The following is a 25,577-nucleotide window of genomic DNA, read 5'->3' on the forward strand; positions in this document are numbered from 1 at the left end:
AATCATTATTATTATTATCATCTCACGTGTCCCAGATCTGCGAGACAATGTTTCCTAAAAGTGACTCTTTAGGGATCCACTATTACATTTTAAATCAACAATACTGTCATTTTAAGGCAGATTTTTGGTACTATGCACTGATACATATGCTACTGACAACAGTAAAAGTGACACATTATTAGTACTGTTATTATCATCATCATTATACACTTGATAATGTGCTTTTCTCATACCAAAATGGTCAAATACAGAACAAATAGCGTTATTAAATAAGTTGTAGAGGCTGTACTGTCCTGCTAAGTGCTGTGATGTTAACGTGCCTCTGCTGCTCTCTGCTGGGGTCACACACACAAGACCACTTTCACTAAACCAGACTAGTGCTAGAGTCCATAACCACCATATCATGATCAGAATAACCACCATATCATGATCTGGCTCAAAACACAATCACACAAAGGTCTGTGTATTATTTACACCGTTATAGTATTCGTTAATATCGTGTAGTAGCTTTCATTCTGATATTTTCAGCTTTTGTTTTAACTTCAGTTTAAGTATTAACCATTTAGTTTTTTTTCAGCTAAAAGCTCATTTCTATTAAGCTATTTTAATTCAAACTGTGCAAGTGTTGTCTGTATCTCTGAGAAGAGCTTTAGGTAACGGCTCGAGGAGGACTACTGATATAATTCAGATATAATGGGTCCTATCAGCGATCGCTCACCCATCACACACAGCCTTAATATAAACCTGCCTGCTTATTATTTCACTGCCGGTCCGTCAGTCAAAGATGTTTTTACTACTTTTACTAAATATTAATCTGTTATGTCCTGAAATCAGATGGTCAAGATACCAGAGACGTTAAAACGTATTCATTGATTCATTTTATAAGCAAATTTATCCAGCTTACATTATTTTAAACTGCTTCACTAGATATGTTGATATAAATCTTAAAATGTGAATGTGCAGCACAAAGAGTTTGGCACGGCCGGCTTTTCTCTCTGTTATCTGAAATGTAAATTGTTTAGGTCCTTCTTGATAAAGACAGCACAACACAAGGAGGGATGTGTTACTGAAACACAGTTAAGATCGTTAGTCTTCCCTCTTGCTCATTCGTATATGAAATCAGTGCCAAAAGCCTGTAATTCAAATAATTAAACTATTTAACATCAATTAATAAAAAGTTCAACAGAAATGACTGTTTAGAGCCCTATGAAATCTTTTAGTTTTTTCCCACCTTATGTTTTATTGTTACCAAATTCTGTGTTTTAGCACATCTATTATCTGAATGCATAAAAACAAGTTTCATTTATTATTGCAATAGTCTTATGAAATGTTGCTTTTCTCCCCCTCAGAAAATCTGTTGTGTTTTTACATTTTTGGTTATCAAATGAAGGCATAAAACATTAATTCAAGTTATCTTTTCATTAATGGAAATTAATTTTTTAGCAATTGACAGTTAGAATTAAAACATTGAAGAAATATTGTATGATTATTCCTTTAAAAAAAACTATTTAGTAATAGTATTATGTGCATTCTGCTGAACAATAGTAATGCATTTCTGCCAGTGTCTTCAAGTTAAACCGAACTTTTATTTTGACGGGTTGCCGTTAATACCTTTAAATGTGTGTGTATATGATATGAAGCTAATTTTATTCAAATGAAACGGTCAAATGTTGGTGAAGAGACTCTCGGAGCAGTTCTGGAGATGTTGTTCATGGGTCAAAGATGTTTTACAAAAGTGATTGTGTGTCCTTAGAAAGCACATTCAATGCAAGTAAAGTGTCTACTTTTAAGGTTAAGTTCATTTTTGGAGAATAAAATGTCAAAATTTGGTTAAATGTTTTTACAAACACAATATTTATGTAACAATTCAAACGACATGCTTATTCTGACTTGTTCATATTAAAATATATAAAAGAATAAGGGGGTGTATTACATTTTATTGTGTTTTAAATGAGTAAAAAAGTCTTACTGACAAATGGGCAAAACCTAGGATAGTGGCGAATTTTCAAAATGTAAAATTAGTATTTGGGGTGAAAGTAATCACTATCATAAATTGATTTTTGTTGTAAATATGCCTGACAAGATTGTTACACTGATTGACATTTCAGTGACATCAGTGTATTGTCAAAATTGCAATTAAATTATACAGAAAACCTTTTAATTTTTTGGGGGGGAAACAACAACGATTTAAAGTAGTGTTACACTTATTGTTGTTATGCTTAAACCCTTTTTCGTTTTTGACTCTCATGTATTTATGCCCTGAGACGACAGAGGCTGAAATCAGCCGAGCGTCACGCGCTTCAGCCTGACATTTATTCACACAGAGACACGCAGAACATACAGAATTCATATTTAAATAGTCTTTTTGCTGCTTAATGTTTCAACTGAAGCAAGCGTCTGATCTTACCCGCTCTCTCTAACATTACATTACAGCCAGATGACCTTTCACAGTCAGATCTACTTGAATCCTCACCAGAAGCTCCTGCTAAAGAAACCAGAACAGCTGAAATAACTGGACATGAGCACAATTTCAAAGGGGTTTTCCCACTCATTGGAGATGAAGAATCCAGTTTACTTCATAAACCTGCTAGATGAGTATCAATATTCACATCACACTCAACCTGTCCATTTACATGACATGTATTTACTGAAAATCACCTTCCTGTAGCTCTGCTCCCAGGCTTGACATCAATGACGTTTGCTCATGAGACAATGATATTTCATGATGTCATTGATTCGTGTGAGAAATTCACCCATTGTTTGGTCATTAGCAATCATGTGATTTCACAAGCCTGTTCACAACTAAACACAACGATAAAGATATAAGTCTCTCAATATTAAAGCTATAACCATAAAGGCACAGAGAAACGATATCACTTTCAGAACAATTTTGCTCTGGGTGATTAACAATACAAATGTTGACATCCAATCAGAATCAATGTATATTTCATCATATACATTAGTGTTGTTTATTAGGCGGAAGGTTTTCGTGACAAGTTTGAATGTGCGTATGAATATGAATAATCTACGCAGTTATTAGTGAATGAGACCCAGTGTTTTCTGCAGTGTTTCTGTTGAGCACATGAATGGTCAATCAAACGTGTTCAGATCAGTCAGCAGTGAAGAAGAAATCAGATGAAAACAGGTTTGTTAAAGTGTGTGTGACTTCTGGAAGAGTGTGAATCCTTCATCTAACCTGTGAACTGCCAGCGTCCTGCAAGTGCAACGCTTGGTGCCACATTTTCATATTTTAATAATCATCCTAAATTAGACATCATTTGAAAGCATATGAACACAAAAACATAACATCTGTTACCAGAGTTATCCGTTTTTGCAAATAAACTTCATTTACTTCCATATTTGGTGACTATTTTGCAATAGAAGTAACCCAGTGGCTATCTTTGGTATAGCGTCGGAACAAAATCTCACAGGAAACTGGATTTTTGTGATAGCAACTTCAAATCTGAAACACAACCGTGTGCAGTGGACGTGGCAATGAAAGTGACCGCTGCAAATCATTTGTACTTTGCATGTCATAAATAGGAGGCATCAGTTTACTGTGGTGTCGCCAGCATCACCAAACTCAGTAGCATTAGTGATGGAAGTTTTATCTGTTCACCAACTCCAAGTGTGCTCGATAGTAAGAGTTAGGCTTGATTTAGTAAACACCACTAATTAAAGAGCCTCTGTATTAAACGATTGTTCAAATCGGAGGCAGGCGGTAATGCTGTTCGAATGGCCAGTCTGTTGAAACCATCAAGCTATGATTAATTCTTACACAAGCTCCTCAAAATCTGCCTCTCTGAAGTCCATGAACTATATCATCATACGCTGAAACACAGGCGTAATTAGAGCGTTTCACAGCCTGCCTGTCTCCAGGATCAGATCAAACAAGTCGAGTCCATGTTCAAACACACAACCAGCCTCGTTTTCAAGCCAATGATCCCTTAAAAACATGAGGTCGTTTGATTTGAGATTAACATTAAAGTTGACTCAGAATTACACCTCTGTCATCATTTACTCACCAGATCTGTGTGAGAAAGAGACATTTAAACCAGTATTCACTGAAAGCTTTACATCAGCTCAAACAGTGATGTCCATTACATAGTTATTTTCTATGGAACGGCTGATTCATTTCACAAAACTAAACGATGTGTTCAGAGCGATCGAGGCCGACTCAGTGATCCGGTCTCAGCAAACGATGGGAAGATTTCAGAGAACAACAAATGTGAAGCATCACACGACTTGACAATAGGGGTGTGCGATATTGACACAAAATAATCTCTCTATTTTCTGGGATTGTATTGATGACCGTAATTAGGTGATATTTTGCTGATGTGTTATTGTGCCGGTATCTCAAGGACTGCCGTGGACAGCTGACTCCTAAAGTTTCTGATATTCTTTATATTCTGGGTGCTGGTCGGTTCACACTGATAGAAATTCATCTTTTACAATAACTTTAAACTGATTTTTACATTTTATGGCCATTTTTACCTTTATAAAGCCATTTTTTGTAAAAGTGTCCATTACCTTGCGAGTCAAATGCACTTATTCAGTGAATTTTGGGCTGTTACCAAGCAAATGAAATCAGTGTCAGCTTCTGTGTGTCAGAGGAAACACAGAAGCTGCATCTGTGTAAATACCTCTAAATGCCATTTTAACGCAGGACATCAATGCATTTAACCTGCAATAACAAATGCGTAAATCATGTTTTCATATATTAAACACGTTAAAAACGTTAAATACCGATATTTGAAATGATCCAAATAAAAGGTACTTGATGTGAAAGTAAATCCGCCAGTAGGTGGCAGCAAGTCACTGTTAATAAAGGAGTCATTGTGATTGAACCGAATCATTTAAACGGTTGATTCATTCAGGAACTAAACCCCATGTTGCTCAGAGACACAAACAGTGCTGTGGCTGTGTTTGGAGTGATTTTTGTTGTCGAAATAAAGCAAAACAAGGAAATATGGCATCTAAAACGTAAGTCTCTTAATTAACTTCTTGTTTATTGAACTGTTGTAAAAAATCAATGTCACCTTTGTAATCATGGTCATTTTTGGAGCGTTATTTTTCATTACTCTTTGTGTGAAATTAACTAGGTTATATGAAGTGGTATAAATCTTTAATTGTGTGTTCGTTGTAAATGTAGTGAAAGTGCAGTGAAAGAACTCTACGCACACGCACTAGTCAAGACTTCACATAATATGAGTGCACCCTGTAGGCGTGTTTTGAATGGTTTTTGCAAAATAATAATGTCATATCGCATATCGTTAAAACAATTACAATATTATTGCAGACGATATATATCGCACACCACTACTTGACAACACCGTTATGATACTTCTGTCATGCTTTTGAAGTCTGAAAGCCTCAGTCAACATGCAGAAGGTAAAAGAGCATCTGCTGCATTTATTTACATTCATCTTTTTGAGTGAACTACCCCTTTAAGTGACGTCGATAAGCGCCGGGCCTGACAGATATTGGCTTACGTAGGTGTGAGGACACTCCTGTTTCTAGGGTATGCTGTATTGTTCTAGTTGTTTTGGAAAAGAAAGCAGATCCGTGCTGCTGCGGGTGAGGGAGATGCAGTCGATCCGCAGGAGCACAATACAGCACTCACAGTATGAACACCACACCACGCTTCTGTGACGCTTGCAGGCTGCTCGCTACAAAACAATGGGAGTATTTCACAGTTGCAATCCCATTCCAAAGCCACATTCACAAAGCAACCAGGAACAGGTTCAAGTAACACAAAACTTCAGCATTTTTTTTATTGCGTGTCTTTAACTAGTATGCATTTACATTAAGCTGCCAACCAAATGCACTTATGTACTTGTACTTGTATGAATGGATGCTGTTACTGAGGTTGAGATACAGGTTGGTTTAGGGTATTGTGTACCATCACTGTATATGTAATTACATACAGTGACTATAACAGCATGTATATATTGCACACGTGGAAATTAGTTGACTGTAGTCTTTTGGTAAAGATTTTAACAGAAAAAATGAATGCCTTATATTCAGGATGCATTAGGTGAACAGTTCTCTGACTGATGTTTCCAAGTTAATCCAAGGGAATTTGTGTGTGCGTGGACATTTTATTAGGGCAAGATGCTCATGTTAAGACCTGTGTAAATGAAACTGTAACATATATAAGTTTAGCACATGCGAGATGACGATGGATCAGCCATTGTGTTCACACTTGCTATAGAAACCACTTCCGGGGCAAAAAGCCCCCTGCTGGCTAAACATTTACACACTCTGAGATATGGGTCCAAGACGGAAAAAGGTTTTCAAACACCAAAACAATAAGTGTAATACAGCTTTGAATTTTTTTTCTGTGCAAAAAATAAATAATCATACATTTTTAAAATGATTTACAGAAAACAGACACTAAAATGTCATTCAGTGTAACAATCTTGTCAGGCATATTCACATTCATATTGTCATTTTAACTGAAGATGTGTCAATTTCAACAATGCACATTGAATGATTTCACACAATTTTGAAATGCCTTGAATCGGTCTTATGGAGTTATTGAATATTAACCCCATGAGTTACAGTATTAATAAGTATTACAATAAATAACAGTAGGAATATAATGCCACTCAGGGCTTTTCTGTGCCGATTCTGGGGGCCCAGAATCTAATTTAATCTTTTCACTTCAAAATCATATATTTCTACTCCACAAATCTACAAACATCGTGTCCAAAACTCTTAACTTAATATAATGTCACACATCACCATTTAATCACAAAATTAGATCAATTCACCTCAAAGCTTTTATCAGTTTCAAACTAAAATCATACAAATGTTGGTATTCAGATGAACTGACAAAATGAAAAAGTGTAGCCATCCACAAAAAAAGCACTGAGATGATATTTTGTGCATCTATGATCAAGAAGAAAACCCTTAACCAAAACAGTTCAACAATGAAACAAGCAGCTTGTTTAAATGTACAAATAACACATGAATGCTTGCACACACATAAAATGTTGAACCGATGCGATGGCAAACTAGCAAAAGAGCATCATCATCCTCAGAAGTGAAGAAGAAACCAGTGATGGAGGCACAGGACTGCTTGGATTGAGGAGAGCCACGAGAAACAAGACACTTCTGAGAAACACTGAGTCACACCCACACTTACTAGAAACCATGGAACAACACCCGAAACCCTCTGGAAGAAAGCCCAGGTCTGGAGGAAGAGTTTGGTGCAGACTTTAGCCCAACGACACCCAGGTGACACTGTAATGATCAGGACCAAAACAGACAGAGCCAACATACAGAAACACAACTGCTCACCCTCCAGCAGGACAATGAGCAAAACTATGAAGAAATGTCAGCAGGAACGTCCCAGATCAGAATCGCACTGAAACTCTTTCCATCTGACTGTGTGGAGCTGGAGCGAACCCTCACTAAATCATTACGATGTTTGATATCACCAGCTTATGAAATCAGGTTTAGTTTTCTTTTAACATAAAATATTCCACTGGAATACCTGCATTATGAATCTCTTTTATTCTCTCCGCAAATTCCCGCTGGTCTATTTTCAAGAAAGTGCTTCTAAAACATTTTCTCCCTTTTTCTTCACTTCTAATCCCCACCGGCATCCAGAAACGTTTCTGAATTAAACCAACCACATGCCATATCTGTACAAATTGTAGAAAGAATTACTCATCAAAATGTAGTGTTTTTTTTTTTTTAAATCAACCCATCCTCTGAAGTGTCATTTCCACTAGACCCCATCTTCATCAATGCCAGCTGCACAGGATACCAATGTAATGCCACCTGCTCTTATTCACAAAACAGGCCTGCTTTAAGCACTGGATTGTACAGACAAGAAATTAAGTCGCAAAAGAGCTAACAGCGGAGTAAAAAGCAGTATGATAGTTTAATACGCAAGTTAGAAAATACTTTATCGACCAACAGCTAAATCAGATCACTATTAAATATAAAAATGAATTACAGAAACTGACAGGTGAAGTATGTAAAGATATAAAGACTCAAGTAGGGATGCACGATATTATCGGAATCGGCCGATAATGCCTTTAAATGTAAATATCGGCACCGGCCGATATGAAATAGTATGCCGATACGATGAATATATTAACTCACATGTGCTCAGTGGCAGCAGTGTCAGCCTCCCCTGGGTCCTAAAGCCCGTCCGATAAGGAGTTTTAATCTGTAGGGGGCGCTGTTGGCCTACACAAATAACATTTAAACTGTTTCTGATTAAATAAAGCAGTAATTTATGTCTTAAAATAATGTGTATGTTTTGATTTAAAGGTCTGAAGCTAGCTTACATGAAAAAAAATTACAAACATGACACTTGTAAATTAAATAATTTTATATATACTAAGTTATTCATTATTGTGTAATGCGTTTTATTTTTAAATAAATCATAAGCTCTAAAAGATTTTCAGAACTTTTGTAACTCTTTTGCTTTAGAACATCAACAAATGTTAAATCTTAAAACAAAATGTTTGGGTTAACACTGCATCTTTCTGGGGGGGAAATGCAGCGATTGATATATAGTTTATAGTTATTTTCAAAGAGTCAATGTACTGTCAAAATACCTTCATTGTTGTTTATTTAATTGTAACAAATAAGTTCTTGTTAAAAACTAACCAAAATTAAACCCATTTTGCTTATAATTTCAACACAGGAGAGACTTGGTGTTGTTTCCAAACAAAGGGAAATATGTGACCCGTGCTGGCAAAATGAGTGTGAATGTGCACAGACTAATTTTGAGCTATACAGTCAAAAGAAGTGAAAAATGTCAGTTTTGGTCGAATTTGAGGTTTTCACAAAAATGAGTTCATTAAGCCCTCTTCTAGCGATCCCAATGCTCCAAATAGTAATGAAACATCTAAAATGATCTTTATTTGTATGTTTTCTGAGAGGAGAACCTTTTCTCTGCTCGCTCCTGGACGACTGCTGCTGCTTCTCAACACAAGCTGGAGGTCTATTGTTGCAAAGCACAGAATTCCAGCTTTGTGAATATTCATATCGAGTTCTCGATGACATGAGTCCAAACCAGTGAAATATGAGTTTTAAACCCATGCTGAAGAAAACAAAATGATCGTGCTGACTGACATTTGCAAAGCGTGTGCCTTTCCACAAGCGCGCTCTGTCCCTTATAAAGTACATTGCAAAATATGTCTTAGCGAGATTCACACAATCATAACCTATTATGTCTTTCATGAATGTTTAGTTAATAGTTGGGGGAAAATCTGATGTGTAACATTATATTAGATCCATGCATTACAGTAGGTCTTAATATGGATCTGTCTCAATGTTATTCATACATCCCTCGCTGCTCTTGATTAAACTACTGTTTATTTGCATCTTTGTTCTTATTTTTAATAGCAAAGATAAAATAAATTATTAGTGAAAATTGGTCCCCAAACTAAAGTGTGACCAGACCGACCATGAACCCTGTTTCCAATGTTACTGCATAAATTACAGCACAAGAAACACAGGCAGCTCTGCTTTACTTCTAGTTCAACAGCAATCATTTCAAGCATGATGGGAATAAACGGGTCAGTTGTGTTGCTCAAATCCAAACACTTTCACATGGTGATTTAGTGCAACTATATTTGCATATTTTCAAATGTGATCTAACAGAAGGTATCTGTTTCTATGCGCTGTCAGTATCTATGCTGTACACCTATCTGGGCCGCGATTAACAAATTAACTTCACTAGTTTAAATATTACTTCAAAATCCAATATGTAAGATAGATTATACACTACGAGAAGTTCAGACATGGTTGACTGAATATAAACGTGTCAGGATGTTTTGAACTAAAGGCCGCATGCTGAAGGGACTGACCTTAATTATGGTGATCAATAAAATGGTATGAATTTCAGTTTCTCATTTTTCAATCTGGAAAGAAAAATGGCCTTGGAGATTCAAAGGTCAGCTTCCTGTTTGGACTGCAGGTGCAAGAACGAATACTGGCAGAGCCAACACAAGCACCGAGAGACAGAAACCAAACCCCTCTCTCTGCTACACAGCGGTCAGCTCCTGCTTCCAAGACTATTACAGGCAAATAAAAACTAACAAAGACTGTCACTGCAAAGTTAAATTACATGCAATTTGAGACGGGCATATCATTACATATGACTTATTAATCCACAAACTCTAGTGTGCATATTGTGCTTTATCATTATCAACCATAACTAAGAATATCATATGATTTTTTTTGCATGCACTACCCATAACTACAATACAGTAATATTGAGAAATATTATTCTAATGTAAATCAGCTGTTTTCTGTGTGAATATGTGTTAAAGTGTAATTTATTTCTGTGATCTGCAGCTGTATTTTCAGCATCATTACTGCAGTCTCCAGTGTCACATGATCTTCAGAAATCATAATAATATACTGATGTACTGCTCAACAAACATTTCTGATTATTATCAATGTTGAACACAGTTGTGCTGCACAATATTTTTGTGGAAACGTATTTTATTTTTTCAGATTCCACATATGAATAGAAAGTTCAGAAGAACAGCATTTATTTGAAATAGAAATCTTTTGTAACATTAGAAATCGCTTTTTCTGTCACTTTTGATCAATTTAATGGTAATTGCTGAATAAAAGTTGAACGTTTATAAAAAAATAAATAAATCTTACTGACCCCAAACTAGTACAGTAGTATAATGCACATTAGAGAGTAGTTAGAGAGTGTAGGTAAGGTGACTGACTGAAAAATATATTTTTTTTTCCATGATTTATGTTTCCATGATAAAAGCATTGCATCTGATTGGTGAATCTCTCTCTATGAACATGAGTAATGTAGTTCTTCACCAGCAATTTGGCTCCTGAATTCTTTGATGAATGTGAAAAATCACACCGATTCAGAAGCAGCACGTTAGGTTTGTATTTAAATGGTTATTACTAAAAATGATTTCTGAATGAGAACGTTCAGAGTTTTGGTGCTTGACTGTTGCGCTCAGCAACAAAACGAAATGGAGTCTTTCCAGAAGTAGAGTTGCTCGCCTTGAGAAACCGCATTACTTTAAGAGAGATTAAAGCAGCATGAGCAGGATCTGTTTGTGCGCTGATGTTAAGAGGACACGGTGTGTTTGGGCTGTTTCGCCTCGAGCGGCAGCCGAATGCAAGCCGTCACTTGACTCACACTGACAAAGAGAACCACACCTTCCATGTAATTGTGCTCTCGCATCTACTGAAATCCCTCGCTGCACTGCTGTAGCGTGTAAACGCACGAGTCTGGCTGAAGTCAATCTCTCTCTTGAAGTGTTCCAGCAATGCAACCATTCATAGGCCTGCAGTAAATGCAAACGAGCAGGAGCAGCTCTATTGTGACTCATTGTGAGGGGACAAAGACACAAGCACAACGACATGACGTCAGCCCCCCGCAAAACAAAAACCCAGCAGGGGGGTCCCGAGCTCCTCCAGACGCACATACTCTCCCATGCGAGAACACACACGCTCTGACATCGTGACCCAGATACCCTTCCCGCTCCGCTTCAGTTCAGACTCAGGAGGCGTCAGAGGAAAGTTCTGCTTTTTTGAGTAAACTCGCGTGACCTAAAGGCAAAACCTCATTTTCCTATGTTACTTTCAGCCTACAGACAAGTAAGCCATTGCTTAAAGGATAAGTCCACTTCCAGAATAAAAATTTCCTGATCATTTGACTTCAATGGTGGCCAACAATTTCAAGGTCCAAAATGCAGTTTCAACACAGCTGATCCCAGCCGAGGAATAGTGAAACCATTGGTCATTTTAACCACTGGCACGTGCATCGCAGAGCTAATGCTAGCTGAGCATTTGTGGTTAAAAAGTGGATAAGAAAATCACCAACCGTATCGCTAGATAAGACCCCTATTCCTCGGCTGGGATCATGTAGAGCTCTCTGAAGCGGTGTTGAAACTGCATTTTGGACCTTGAAATTGTTGGCCACCATTGAAGTCCACTCTGGAAAAAATCTTGGAATGTTTTCCTCAAAAACATACACAAACATCTTGTATTAACATCACAATAATCCACACCACTCCAGTCCATCAGTTAACATCTGGAGAAGACAAAAGCTGAAACACATCCAGCATTAAGACATTTTTAACTTCAAACCATCGCTTCCAGCTAAAATATGAGTTCACATCCATTTTACTTGTGGATTATTGTGATGTTTGTATCAGCTGTTTGGACTCATTCTGACGGCACCCATTCACCATGATGCAGACACACATTCCTACAAACCTGATGAACAAACACACTCAGGCCATTCAATGTTTGAGGACATTTTCATCAAATTCAAACCCTGTGAAGCTATGGAAGCACTGCTCCATCTGATCTTTTGGCCAATGGCAGCTCAGTTTGCTGTTTCCAGTTACACACGGCAGCTCTGAAGATGTTTAGGAGAAAAGTGCATTGCTTGCAAACCACATTTTGTACTTGTAACCAAATCCTGCTTTGTCAATACAAGCCCAGCAGAGCCATACAGAACGGGCCGCTGCAACATGTAGATGTTGCACAATGAATTCCAATAAAGCTCAATGCCTGTTGAGTAGGATTTGCTGGTGTTTAATCTAGGAAGGAATTTCTGACAGAAAACAGCAGCCCAGGGAGGGACTGTGTGGCCTGGCCGGAGTAAACAGGACATGTGACAGCAAACGGCACGGCTCTTTTCAAAGTTTCATAACGCTCCTGCGCTCGGATATCATATGTCAGTGCATTAAGCTGAAAGCAGCTGCAGCGAAGGGCATCATGTGAAGGCATTTCTCATGTAAATGATCAAAGACTCAATGCAGGCAGGACAAACACAGACGAAAGCCACGAGCCTCACTTATGGAAATACAGCGACTCTCTGCCTCACATTTCTGAAGTCGCTCACTGTATGAGGAATACATTCAAAACACAAGAAAGAGGGACGTCGATTCTCCTTAGAGATGATATGTGTCCCTGGAGCACAAAAGCAGTCATGAGTAGCACAGGTATATTTGTAGAAATAGACAACAATACATTGTATGGATCAAAATTATACATTTCTCTTTTATGACAAAAATCATTAGGATATTAAGATCATGTTCCATGAAGATATTTAGTACATTTCCTACCGTAAATATATCAAAACCTAATTTTTGATTAGTAATATGCATTGCTAAGAACTTCATTTGAACAACTTTAAAGGAGATTTTCTCAATATTTAGATTTTTTTGCTCCCTCAGATTCCAGATTTTCTAATAGTTGTATCTCAGACAAATATTGTCCGATCATAACAAACCATACATCAATGGAAAGATTATTTATTCAGATGATGTATAAAACTCAATTTAAAAAAAATAATAAAAAATAACCCTTGTGACTGGTTTTGTGCTTCAGGGTCACATATTTCATCTAGTTAATCAGTTATCTGATAATTAAACATTTACTGGTAGAAAGCAAATGCTTGAATTGCATTATGTGTCCAGGTCATTATCAGCTCATGCAGTCCCTGGGGATTGAACCCATGGCCTTGGTGTTTCTCACTGTCTGAACTACAGGAATGCAACACAAACAACATGGTCTGAAAAGCTTTGTAAACTCACGTTTCTCATCATCCTGGTGCACTAAAGATGCTGCTCTCGACAAAACATCCAAAGGCGTTTCCATCCTGGGTCAGACCCTGAGCATGGAAGATCAGATCATTAAACTCGAGTCACAGATCAGATCATCAACACATCAAGTCCCTCCAGAAGCACTGGGGAAGCCTTTGCCATAATCGGCTTCATCATGTTTCCAGAATAAACCCTTCAAGCATGTGAGGTCTGAAGCGCTTCCCACAGCTTTCACTGTTTCTGAGCTCGGAGTGATCCAAGCGCTCGCGCACGCGTCTGGTTTATTATTACAGCTGCAGCGCAGTTCATTACAAGCGTTGCGTCGCCGCGTGCTAAACACAAGGAACTCAGTGTTTTACTAGCGTTACTTATTAAAGCGCTCGCGTAGTGCCATGAAACTCCACATTCAGATAACGCGGGAAATGTTGTTATATTGTAACAAGTGCCGTCTTCTGGAACTCTTTCCTTACAGCTGCGCGGCTCAATTATATTGACTTTTACTACAGCAATGATCATAAAACACGCATTATCACTCATGTAGTGTGGTCTAAAGTCGTGTAAAGTACATACCGCCTTGAAGCGCCACTTTGAAATCTCCCCGATCACAGAACCGATGAAAGATCTCGAGCAGAATGCCCCAGAGAGCGATAAATCCCGCGGGAGTCAGATCCAGAGCTCGCTGGGGAAGAATGCTTGGAATGATGGAATGCTCTTCCTAGCAGGTGATGAGAGTCGCGAGATCTGATTGGTCGAGGGCCGCGGAGTGAGATCAGCATACATTATGCTAATGAGGGAGTGACGTCACATCCTTGCAACAGGTACAGCGTGAAGGAGACGTCCCCCAACAAAAAAACACACTTCACAGAAGTCCTCAGACACGTTTATTGGCATTTTCTCAGGAACATTAGAGAATGAATCAAGCGCAGTGCTTCAGTCATTAGTTTAATACACTGATTGTCAATCACTGAGGGAAAAACAGCATAGCTGTGAGTGCTAGTGTCCAGTCATGCTGGCTTTCTTCTCCATCCTCTCCACATCTTCTGCAGCTTTCCTGCGCTGTATGACAGTGTTTTGAGCAGACCTGTGGAGACCGTGCAATACATATAGAAATTCACAAAATGCCAAAAGTGATTCTTGAGTTCTGAGGGAAGAAGCAGAACTTTAAACTACAAAATAAAAGCAAAATTACCAAAGATTTCAGCCCTAACAAAGTCAAGTTTAGAGCACTGACGAAATAATCATGTTCAGCACATCATGCATGCATTAAATAGTCATTTTGTTAGTGTTGCTATTAATGCGACCTCAAAAAGGAAAATAAAAATATTATTAATAATAATATTTAAAAGCCTGATTCTGTAATGTTTGTCTTGCATTGTGATCAAATTGATTTTTTGTCAAGACATGCAGTATGTCAACATTTCTGAAGTTTATATATATATATTTAGTATTGAGTTCTGCTTTGAGGACAGCTAAGAAAATGAATATATCAAGAGAGAGAACATCTGCTGGCATGTTACATGTGTTCTAGAGCACTTTAGTGATCATCTCAGAGTCATCTCTCAGTTATTAATACGATACCTCATAAATCAGTGGCAAATAAACGATGAAATCTAAAGGCCCTTACCAGCGGTGGCGATTCCTTTGGCACTTTGTGTTATGCTGGAGGCTTTCACGATTGATGAAAGTCCTGTGAAGAAAGCATAATTATGTATGATACAGCAATTCATCCAACAAATCATAATTTAGCAATTATAACCAGTCATCTGCCAAAGGCAGGCAGAATTGATATCATTTTGAAAAGTCACTAGTGAATAAGTATAATCAATTTAAGTAAAACATAACTAAAAAAGTTACAATTTAATTATATTTAAGTTAAATTCAATGTAAATACTAAAGAAATTAAAATACAGTCTAAATATTTGCTCTGTGTTTTGCAATATTGTTATACATCACGTTTCAGTTCGTAGTGATTGCTTAATAAATGTATGATGCATTCTGAATGGATGTCATCAAATATCCACTGATAGTGGTCATTTCATCTAATGTTACTTCCAAAATCTACCAAGAGTCTTGAGAGACTTCTCACAGTGAGACGCACATCAGAAACATTTTATAAATCAATCAAACATCCAGACTCTACTGTAAAAGCATTGTGATGTGTTGAGAAGATCAGCCCACCAGCTCTTAAAGGGATAGTTGACCAAAAAATGAAATGAAAATTAGCCCATGTTTACTCCCCCTCAAGGCATCCTTGGTGTGTATGACGTTCTTCTTTCAGACGAATCCAATCAGAGTTGTATTAACAATTGTTCTGGCTCTTCCAAGCTTTATAATGTCAGTGAATGGCTGTTGAGATCTTCAAGTCCAAAACAAGTGTGTAAATCCATCATAAAAAGTGCTCCACACAGCTCAGAGGGGTTAATAAAGGCCTTCTGAAGTGAATTGATGCATCAGTGTAAGAATAATATGCATATTTAACACTTTATAACTGGTAATCGCTCGCTTCCGCTAACGGTTGTGTGTGCGTTCACTAGAGACTGGCGTTCCAGCGGACGATGTAGAACGTAGCTTGAGAATATGCTAGTCTTGCGAGAAGTTTTGTTTACAGAAAAAAAGGAACACCAGTCTCCTCTTGGCTTTTATCGAAATCCTCTGTCATTTTTGTTTATAAATCCTCGTTTTGCTCTCTCCTCTGCACTTCTCTGTTCATCACTTCTCGCCAGAGCTTATGTCCATGTCCTCTGTCCTCCGTCCTCCACTGGAACGCCACGCTCTCGTGATCGCGTATACGACAGTTAGCGGAAACTAGAGATTATGGCTTATAAAGTTTTTAAAACACACTATTCTTACACAAACGCATTGATTCCGCTCAGGAGCGGTGGAGCATGTTTTATGATGGATGGATGCACTAATGGCTCGTTTCCACTGAGCGGTACGGGTCAGTACAGTACAGTACAGTATGTTTCAGGACCGAACACCCTGATCCAGCTTACGTTTCCACCGCCAACAGTACTCTTACTTGATAAGCGTGGTATATGCCGGAAAGTAGCGATCGAAGATAAAGCACAACAATAAGCACAACTCTGCCTCTTTTCGGTAAATGTCAGTTTTAATGAGCAATAATAGCCATTATAAAAGTATAAGTACAAAGTATAAGAGGCTTATATAAGAGGAAATAAGTCAAACAATTCAGTCAAAGTACACTACAAAGTCAGCGCTGTACAATGGTAAAGTTCAAAATAAATATAAAGTTAAACTTTGTGCTCAGCCAAAACGATATGACCAGGAACAAATAATAGATTCATGAGACCACTAATGCCTGTTAAATATATCCCAAACGAATTGTATCTCGTGTTTAATCACTACAGAGACATCAGAGCCAGCAGTAAATGTCAGAAGGACTAGCCGAGCTAAAGCTGCTCGAGGCGGATACATGAGCACTGATCGTCTGGAGCTCCGAAATCGGCATAGCAAATTCTCAAATAGGCGCCATCTTTATAAATTTGATTTGAGTTTTAAACAATTATATTCTTGCCTGAAAAACTCTTAAAACTGCATTTCATGACACAATAACAGTAATATTTTGAAAATTACGTAGGTTTTTGGGCAATGACGTTTCAAAAGTCCACAAGAACAGACAAGAACACATATTGAGAACTGCTATTGTCTGTGTGAAAATATTAAATTATAAAATACACATATTTTTTGTGTTTGCGCACTCTGATGTAAATAAGCCCAACTCTCATGGACAGGAGGTCAGAACGAGTGAAGGAGAAGCTTTATCCCCTTGTATCATGCAAAGGTGACGATTCTAGTCAACCAATCAATGTTCTGCAGTGAGTTTAGCTCCCCACTTTTGGTACCTTTTGCTGTGCTAGGTACGAAAGGGTACCAAAAAAGTGGTACGGTACAGTGGAAAACAGCCATTTTTTGGACTTGAAAATCTCGACCACCATTCACTACCATTATAAACGTTTGAAAGAGTCAGGACTGTATTTTTTATATATATATATTATTTTTTAAATATATATTATGGCTTTTATATATATATATATATATATATAAGCCATAATCATCAAAATGTCAAGAAACAAAGGCTTGAAATATTTGACTGTGTGTAATTAATCTATATAATATATGGGTTTCACTTTCTGAAATGAGTGACAAAAAATATTGACCTTTTTCATGATATTATAATTTTTTGAGATGTACCTGTAGATAAAGTAAAATATAATGAAGTATACAGTCTAATATTTCTCAAAATACTCTTACCTGAGGTAAATGAAATGCAATTTTTGTTTACAAGCAGTTTAAATGACGTATTTGTGTGGTTGAACCGCTAACTGAGCGATTACATGAGGGGCGAGATGTTCATTCATCTAGGCTATATTTCGCGTTAAAACTAGTAATAAAGAGGAAGGGATGATCACACTCACTCGAGCTCTGCGCTGCTGTCAGAACTGAGGCGTTTATACAGCGATCTGTCGCGCCACAAAGACTGCCAAAACACCATTTATTATCTATATTTCCTGAATTCTTTTCTAAAAAGCTGTATTTTTTCAGTACACATGTGAACAAGTAATGTTACACACCTATCATGTACACCTAGAACAGCTTGAGAGTGAGTAAATCATGGGGTAATTTTCATTTTTGCATGAACTATCCCTTTAAAAATCAATGCAAATACTCTTCCAGCATCCCATAATGGTGAAGCGCAGCACATAAGCAGATGTTTGTGAGAAATGCACTGACGGTTATTACGAGAAAGAAACGTGTGGGTGAGGCCGCCGGAGTAACTCAACACCATCCAAACCCAGCCGGCCAGTTCGGCGAGTCCTGGAAGCACGTCTCTGTGAAAACCTCTTCCGTTCATCTGGAGTAATGGTGTGCTACTCAAACGAGCTCAAGCTCGTCTGCAGCTACGCTGTGTCCGTCTCTGCTGGGGTTACCTTGCTGGACGACGGAGCTGCAGTCGGGGTCCTGAGCCACCTGCAGGAGGATCTCCTCCACGTCTCTGTTCTTCCCGGGACGCTCCACCAGACGCGTGATCTGCTGCTGGAGAGAGCGAGGGAGAGCCATGAGCTGCGTGAACTGACCCTCCGGGCTTTTATCCACCTAGTGAGCAGAAAACACACCACCATCCCGAGTGAATCTGCTGCAGCTGTGACAGAAGGCCATGGAAGCTTTATATTTGGAGTTTCATGGCTATTAAGAAGTCAAGTCAACTTTACGTCTACAGCACTTAGACATACAATACTGATTTATCAAAGCAGCATCACAGTAAAAAACAGAAAAACAACCAGCTATGCAAACTTCATCAAAGAGACAAATCTGAATTCTGCCGTAAAGCAGCAAGATCAGGGGCCTGGACCATGATGGTAGCTGAACAAATTCAGAGTTACAGGATGAGTTCGAGTTGACAAAACCAAAGCACTCCAATCCAGCTTTGTTGGTACCATGATGCTGATCATCAACTTTCTTTGTCAACTCAGGCTTTGATCCCGAGTTTGTGGAGCATGTGCACATGAATGTGTGACATCACCAGTGAACAGCCAATCACGAGCCACTTTCATGGTACCTACAACCCAGGATTGGTGCAAACTGAACTGAAACTTACCTGGCTAGCAGCTAATCCGGCTTCATGGTACAGGCCCCAGTTCAGCAGATCTTCAGCACAGTTTGCAGTGCATGCTGCAATATTAATAATAGTACTTTTTTTTGTCTTTTAGAAATGCACATTTGATAGTAGCTTCAGTTATGCAGATGTACATTTATGTTCATTATCAAAAACAGTAACATTGGTAAAAATGGTAACTACCTCATTTTTATATGTGCCCCTCTCTGTGAAAACCCAGCTAAAGTCATTTTTTGTGATTTACTGTTTTCTACATAAAATCATCATTCATAAGGTAAAGAACACTCTGTGAAAATATAACCTTTATATCTTTAATATTGACTGAGTAAGGCCATGTCAAAGATTGAAATTATTATTATTTATTTATTTCGAACTATTAAAATACAGAAGGAAAACACAAATGAATAACAAAAAAACAGATCAACATATACAAAAAACAAAACAAAAGGTAACATATTCAAATTATAGTGAAATGAATGGTTGAAATGAAACTTTGATGCTTGTTATCTCCTAATTAGATTCTGAGACTTTAGCCTGGACTTCACAGAGAGGGTCACATATGGTGAAATTTAATTATTCTTGAGTTTTATTCAAATTAACTATTGGTCTTCCACATTTAGATCATTATAACCACACGTATAGCACCTCAATACCATGGTAAAAATGTAAATATATTGTTTCTAGGTATCTGAGTGAAAAACAGTACTTTAAATACATTTAGTATTAACACACAAACCCTATAGCTAAAATCACAAAAAATGTTGTAATTACATTCCATTACTCATTTAATACATGTCTACATTAATAATAATAATACAATTCAATGTAAATATTCCACATTTCTGCCACAATACCATGGTGCAGTTGGTGTTACTACAGTAAACCCATGGTAAATGGCGATATGTAGATTAAAACGTCTTCTGACTGTATCGTTGCACACAGTGTTTCATCAGATTTAAACTCGTTTACGTCAGCGAGTCGTTTGTGTTCTTCGCTGAACTCAAGCACCGTTTCTCACAGCGCCGTTTACTGCTCGGGTGACCTCACTGCTTAATACTGTTTTGCTTTGTAAAGTGTCCAGAAAGCCTTATAAAAGACATTATCATTATGTTTACTACTACTAGAATTACTCTGAAGTATACTTTGGTCTTAACAGAGCTTTCAGAAACATAGTGAATTGTGCCCCCCCCCCCACGAGGCAAACTAAAATAAATGAGGTCTTCATCTCATTTGAGCGCACATCTTTTATTGTCTTATTTCAGACTTTTAATATCTTAAGGTGTCAAATGCATTATGAGATGAAGCATGTAGAGATGTGGGGTTACAGACATACAGCAGTGTATGATAGATATGAAACAGTAATAATTAGTTATTAATGTCCTGGATTATGGTCACACCTGCAGGAGTGGGTTTGATCTCAGTAGCTCTCTGTTAGGACATGTTTTATTGGAGTTTGACAGGCCTGTGGTTTTGGTAAATTGATTTTGTTTTTGACTCGACTTGACTGACCTCCACACAACATGTGTTATAACAGTGTGATTAGTTATTACATCATTGTTGCAACACGTGCACATGAAAAAAAGTGTTATTTGTAAATCAGAAAAAAGATCAGTGCCAGTCGAGACAGAACCGTTGCAATAAATACTGAAGGTTTAGCAGATTTGTGAGAAGAAAATAAATACACTAAATCCATACAAACTCAAAACAGACATGATGCTAGGATCTTCAAAGTTCAAATAAAGCAATGCGCCTGTGACTCCGTGGTTTACAGTGATTTTACAACAGCTAAGGGTCGTTGTTAGGAATGATGTAGATGAGATAAAACCCCTCATAGCGATCACAAGTGTGTGTCTACAGAGGATTTCAGGACTAATGATAATGATGAATGGCTCAATTGGACTGAAAAATGTGCTGTTAAACTTAACCCTTTAAAGCACAACCCAGTTCCAGTTCCAGTGTTTGTTCAGAATACACAGACTGCAAAGGTAAACTAATATTGAACTGGATTGCAAAGTTTAGGATCTATTTAAACAGTACTTTTAGAATCTAGAAGATTAATTTGATGAAAATAATGAATTACTGCATTAGTAATGTGAATTGGGGAGAAAATGTGCAAATGAAAATAATGTAAAGCATCCTAATAATCCGGAGTGCACACAAGTTTTTCAGTCTGGTTCTCAAAAGAACAGCTGAAGATTTGGTTTGGTCCCATTAATGAAAAATAATAAAGTGTGATAATACTATTATATTAATATATTATTATATTAATAACTATTTTATAGTAAACTTTAAAATGAGATGCTGATATTTACTTTATGAATTTTCATCATTTTCTAACTTAAAATCGGCAAGCTTTTATTTTGGCAGGTTGCAGCACTGCCGAGGGAAGTGCGTCAGTAAATGAAACGTCACAGTTTTGCATTGTGCTTTGAAAATAGTGGAAATATGTGACCCTGGAGCACAAAAGCAGTCATCAGTAGCACAGGTATATCTGTAGCAATAGCCAACAATACATTGTATGGATCAAAATTATACATTTCTCTTTCATGACAAAAATCATTAGGATATTAAGATCATGTTCTATGAAGAGATTTTGCTTCATGCAAAAGACCCTGTTTTAGTGGAATTGGCCACATTATTAGACACAGAAATCAGCGTCTCACCTCCAGCCGGCCCTGCTGAGGCTTGTACACCACCTGAGGACACTCCTGGAGAATATTGTTATATAACTTGCGGAAATGCAGCATGTTGTCTTTAACAATGTTGGAAACCTTGGATTTATCCTCACCAAACAGCATCCTGAAATCCCCTACACAATGAGAGAGACCAGAGAGAGCACAGGTTTCAAACACTCAAAACAGATTTGGGTAAAAACATACCATGAATCCAAGAAACATTCACCAGAGTAGGACAAGCCTGCTATCTGGAGGAAGAGGTCTTCTTCTGAGAAACTTTCTGGCAGCATGAGAAACGAGGCGGTCACGGCACTTTTCAGGTTCCCTACGAGAGCGGCACGCAGCTCTTTATTCTCGTTCTGGAGCAGAATTTGAACCTAGAGAGATAAAAACATGTTCCGACTTATGCCTCAACATTGATTTGACAGCTGGCGTCTCTACATGGAGCATCTGACACTGAAACACATCACGCATAAGTGTCCAATATTAATACTTTCTGACAGCAGAAAAAGCCTGCATTTGCTCAACAAATGTCCAGTGAAACTTCCCTAAAGCGCTTTCTGAAAGATTTGGAAGAATTCATCCAAAACACATCAACTACTGATGAGCTAATGCGTTTGAAATTATACCTTCACTTAATAAATCGTGATTTTCTATTTTAAAATATACACGGAGACCAATTAGGATGGAGATGACCACCCAGGAGTGTTAGTGGTCCTCAAGATGACTCAGAACAATACAATAAGTTTTAATAGTTAGTTTGTTTGTTTCTTGGAAAGCCTGGATAAATAAGGAAGCCTCATTTTAAAAGTGTAATTCATACACCTGGAAAAGTCATGTCAACTTTTAAAAAATGTATTAAATTTTTCTTTAAAAGCTGTATAAACCCATGTCATTTTTCCAGCTATGCAAGTTGTAAAATATTTTATTGGGTAGAAATTGTGAGTAAAACTATTTTTTAAAAACACTGAGAATAATGAACAGTAAGTGGAGAAGAGCTGCTGTGTTTAGTTGCTGCCGTCCACTGGTTTCTGGGAGTAACTGCAGGAGTATTTTCTCTCTGTCCTTCAGAAGCGTCACACAAAGCTGCAGCTGGCGCAGATACTCACAGGCTTGTGTAGTCGGCCTGCGATGTACAGGGTGTTCCAGTGGAGTAAGTCATCGATTAGAGCATCTGTGCTGATCACTCCGTACTTGATCACCTGCAAACATGTGTTTATGACTTTAGCACATCATACAGCAAACCACATCTCAGTTTTTAGACCGCTGTATATACTACTGTTCAAAAGTTTGGGGTTGGTGAGATTTCTCCATGTTTCTGAAATAAATTTCTTCTGCTCACCAATCCGGCATTTACTCTACTTGATAAAAAATACAGTAAAACAGTAATATTGTTAGAATTAGATGAATATATGTTAAACTGTAATTATGATTGTATTTTCAGCATCATTACTCCAGTCTTCAGTGTCCCATGATCTTCAGGAATCATAATAATATACTGATTTACTGATCAACAAACATTTCTGATTATTATCAATGTTGAAAACAGTTGTGCTGCTCAATATTTTTGTGGAAACTGTGATACATTTTATTTTTCAGGATTCACAGAAGAATAGAAAGTTCAAAAGAACAGTATTTATTTGAAACAGAAATCTTTTGTCACATTATAAATGTCTTTACTGTCCCTGATTAATTTTCTTTCTTTCAAAAACTAAAAAACTTTCCACACATACATATATACAGAACAGTTCTTTCTGGTCCATGAATCTGATTGGCTGATAAGAGTGTGATATTAGAGTGATATCAGAACTCCAACAGCCGTTCTTGTAATCATATCACTCCGCTTGCGGTACTTACAGCGAGTGTCATGGCGAACGCACAAATCCAGTATCGTTTTAGAAATATTACTGTCTTTGTGTCACGGAATGTAATTTCAAGAGGTTTTCAGGCGAGAATGTATTTGTTTATAGTTTAAATATGCAGTTTGTTAATAAAGATAACATTTGAAAATGTGCTTTGCTGTTTTCGGAGCTGTGAGCTGCAGATGGTCAGCAGCTTTTCTCAGCGGACACTCAAACTAATGTTTATTGTGAATATGAGACTGATCTGAAGAATGAATGCTGTATCCGGTAATCACACTCATCTCTTTCTCATAATACTCTATTACACATAATACACTGCTTTAAATACAGTAATGCAATAAGCTTTTAATGTAGAAACTCAATGTTCCTTTGTTACTAGTTCTGAAGTAACATTTGAGTATTAGTAACAGAGGCTTGGGCTCAGCTGTTAAACTTTAGATTTGAATCCGTGGCAGAAGGCAGTAGTTCACACAGAAGAGGGCTTTTAAAGACACTCCGTTGTTATTTTATGTATTTATACACTCGTGCCGTGGAACTGTTGTATAAATGCAATATCCCACTGGTAGACGTGAGATATGGCTGTATATCAGCACGCTGTGATTACCTGCGGAGTGTGATATTGCTCATATATATATATATATATATATATATATCAATCCAGAAAGCATATGATTGGCAATCTAGCATGTTAATGTCGTACCCTATCTTCAGCAGGGACGAGGGTGTTGAAGTAAACGCCAGCTCCATAGTCGCTCTGAATGCTGCTGATGTGTTTGGGCCCCAGGTATCTGAGGAAAGAGTAATGCTTTCTGTTCTCGATCAGGTTCATGGTGTGCCATGTGACCGGATCATCCACAGCAAACACAAAGTCCAGCATGTTCTTCTGAAACACACAAACAAATACAGCTCAATGTTGAGCACAGACTTCTGAGCGAAGATCTGCTGTATATCAGGCACAAACGGCTCTGTGATGAAGCTCATGATCTGATCATTTATAGTGAGTATAGTGAGGAGTATAGTGAGTATAGCGAGGAGTATAGTGAGTAGTATAGTGAGTATAGTGAGGAGTATAGTGAGTATAGCGAGGAGTATAGTGAGTATAGCGAGGAGTATAGTGAGTATAGTGAGTATAGTGAGGAGTATAGTGAGTATAGCGAGGAGTATAGTGAGTATAGTGAGGAGTATAGTGAGTATATTGAGTATAGCGAGGAGTATAGTGAGTATAGTCTCACCCCCGGACAGCTGCCCGTCTGTCGGAACACCCCGGATCCGTAGGCGAAGGCCAGGCTGAGGTCCTGAGGAAAGCTGCTGAGGATCCTCCTGAAGAACACACTGCTGCTGTGTAGAGCTGAGAGAGCCACCGACATTAGCATGATTACAACCTGCAGCGTCTCATTCAGCGCTCAAACTCACAGACATCATGCCAGCAAACATTATCATAACTGACAGTATTGATAACGAGTTGTTTTCGTCTGCGGTATACTATAAAGAGGTTACAAGCAGCTACTTATGAATGACACTTTCATGTTTCATCGTCAGGATCTACAGAGCGCCGTTATTCAGTTTACAGTTCACGGACGCCACCGTGTGGTCTGGAGGAACACACACACACACACTCTCTCACACTCACACACACACACACACTCTCTCACACTCACACACACACACACTCACACACACAAACACACGCACACACACACACACACACACACACTCACTCTCACACTCACACACACACACACGCACAAACACACTCACACACACACACACACACACACACACTCACACACACGCACAAACACACTCACACACACACACACACACACACGCACAAACA

The 25,577-nt window shown here is 38.0% G+C and overlaps 2 protein-coding genes across 4 annotated transcripts in view; both read right to left on the reverse strand.

The window, feature by feature from the left end:
- Window positions 1–14,292, reverse strand: part of LOC306854955 (transcription cofactor vestigial-like protein 4) — a 41,091-nt gene extending 26,799 nt beyond the window's left edge. The window contains exons 1-2 of the mRNA XM_079393276.1: window positions 14,139–14,292; window positions 13,560–13,636 (exon numbers count right to left, since the gene is read on the reverse strand). Of these exons, the coding sequence (XP_079249402.1) occupies window positions 13,560–13,623 (64 nt within the window). The 5' untranslated portion in view covers window positions 13,624–13,636; window positions 14,139–14,292. The remainder of the gene's footprint in view (window positions 1–13,559; window positions 13,637–14,138) is intronic.
- Window positions 14,293–14,430: 138 nt separating this feature from the next.
- Window positions 14,431–25,334, reverse strand: LOC306854956 (phosphatidate cytidylyltransferase, mitochondrial-like). Of its 3 annotated transcripts, XR_013782882.1 has the most exons (9): window positions 24,973–25,334; window positions 24,441–24,623; window positions 22,988–23,080; window positions 22,105–22,255; window positions 21,867–22,012; window positions 19,186–19,259; window positions 18,518–18,683; window positions 15,193–15,255; window positions 14,433–14,649 (listed from the first exon to the last, which is right to left on the reverse strand). XR_013782882.1 is itself a non-coding variant. In XM_079393277.1 (8 exons), exons 1-8 carry the CDS (start codon window positions 25,111–25,113, stop codon window positions 14,573–14,575), a joined length of 1,020 nt encoding a protein of 339 aa, XP_079249403.1. In that variant the 5' UTR covers window positions 25,114–25,334; the 3' UTR covers window positions 14,431–14,572. The 3 variants fall into 3 exon arrangements, 2 of the variants coding, with proteins under 2 accessions (XP_079249403.1, XP_079249404.1); XM_079393277.1 differs by lacking the exon at window positions 19,186–19,259 and having other exon boundaries at window positions 14,431–14,649; XM_079393278.1 differs by lacking the exon at window positions 19,186–19,259 and having other exon boundaries at window positions 18,518–18,623.
- Window positions 25,335–25,577: the final 243 nt, after the last annotated feature.

The sequence above is a fragment of the Barbus barbus genome (genome assembly GCF_936440315.1).
Source record: "Barbus barbus genome assembly, chromosome: 35".
In the NCBI taxonomy this organism is placed as follows: domain Eukaryota; kingdom Metazoa; phylum Chordata; class Actinopteri; order Cypriniformes; family Cyprinidae; genus Barbus; species Barbus barbus.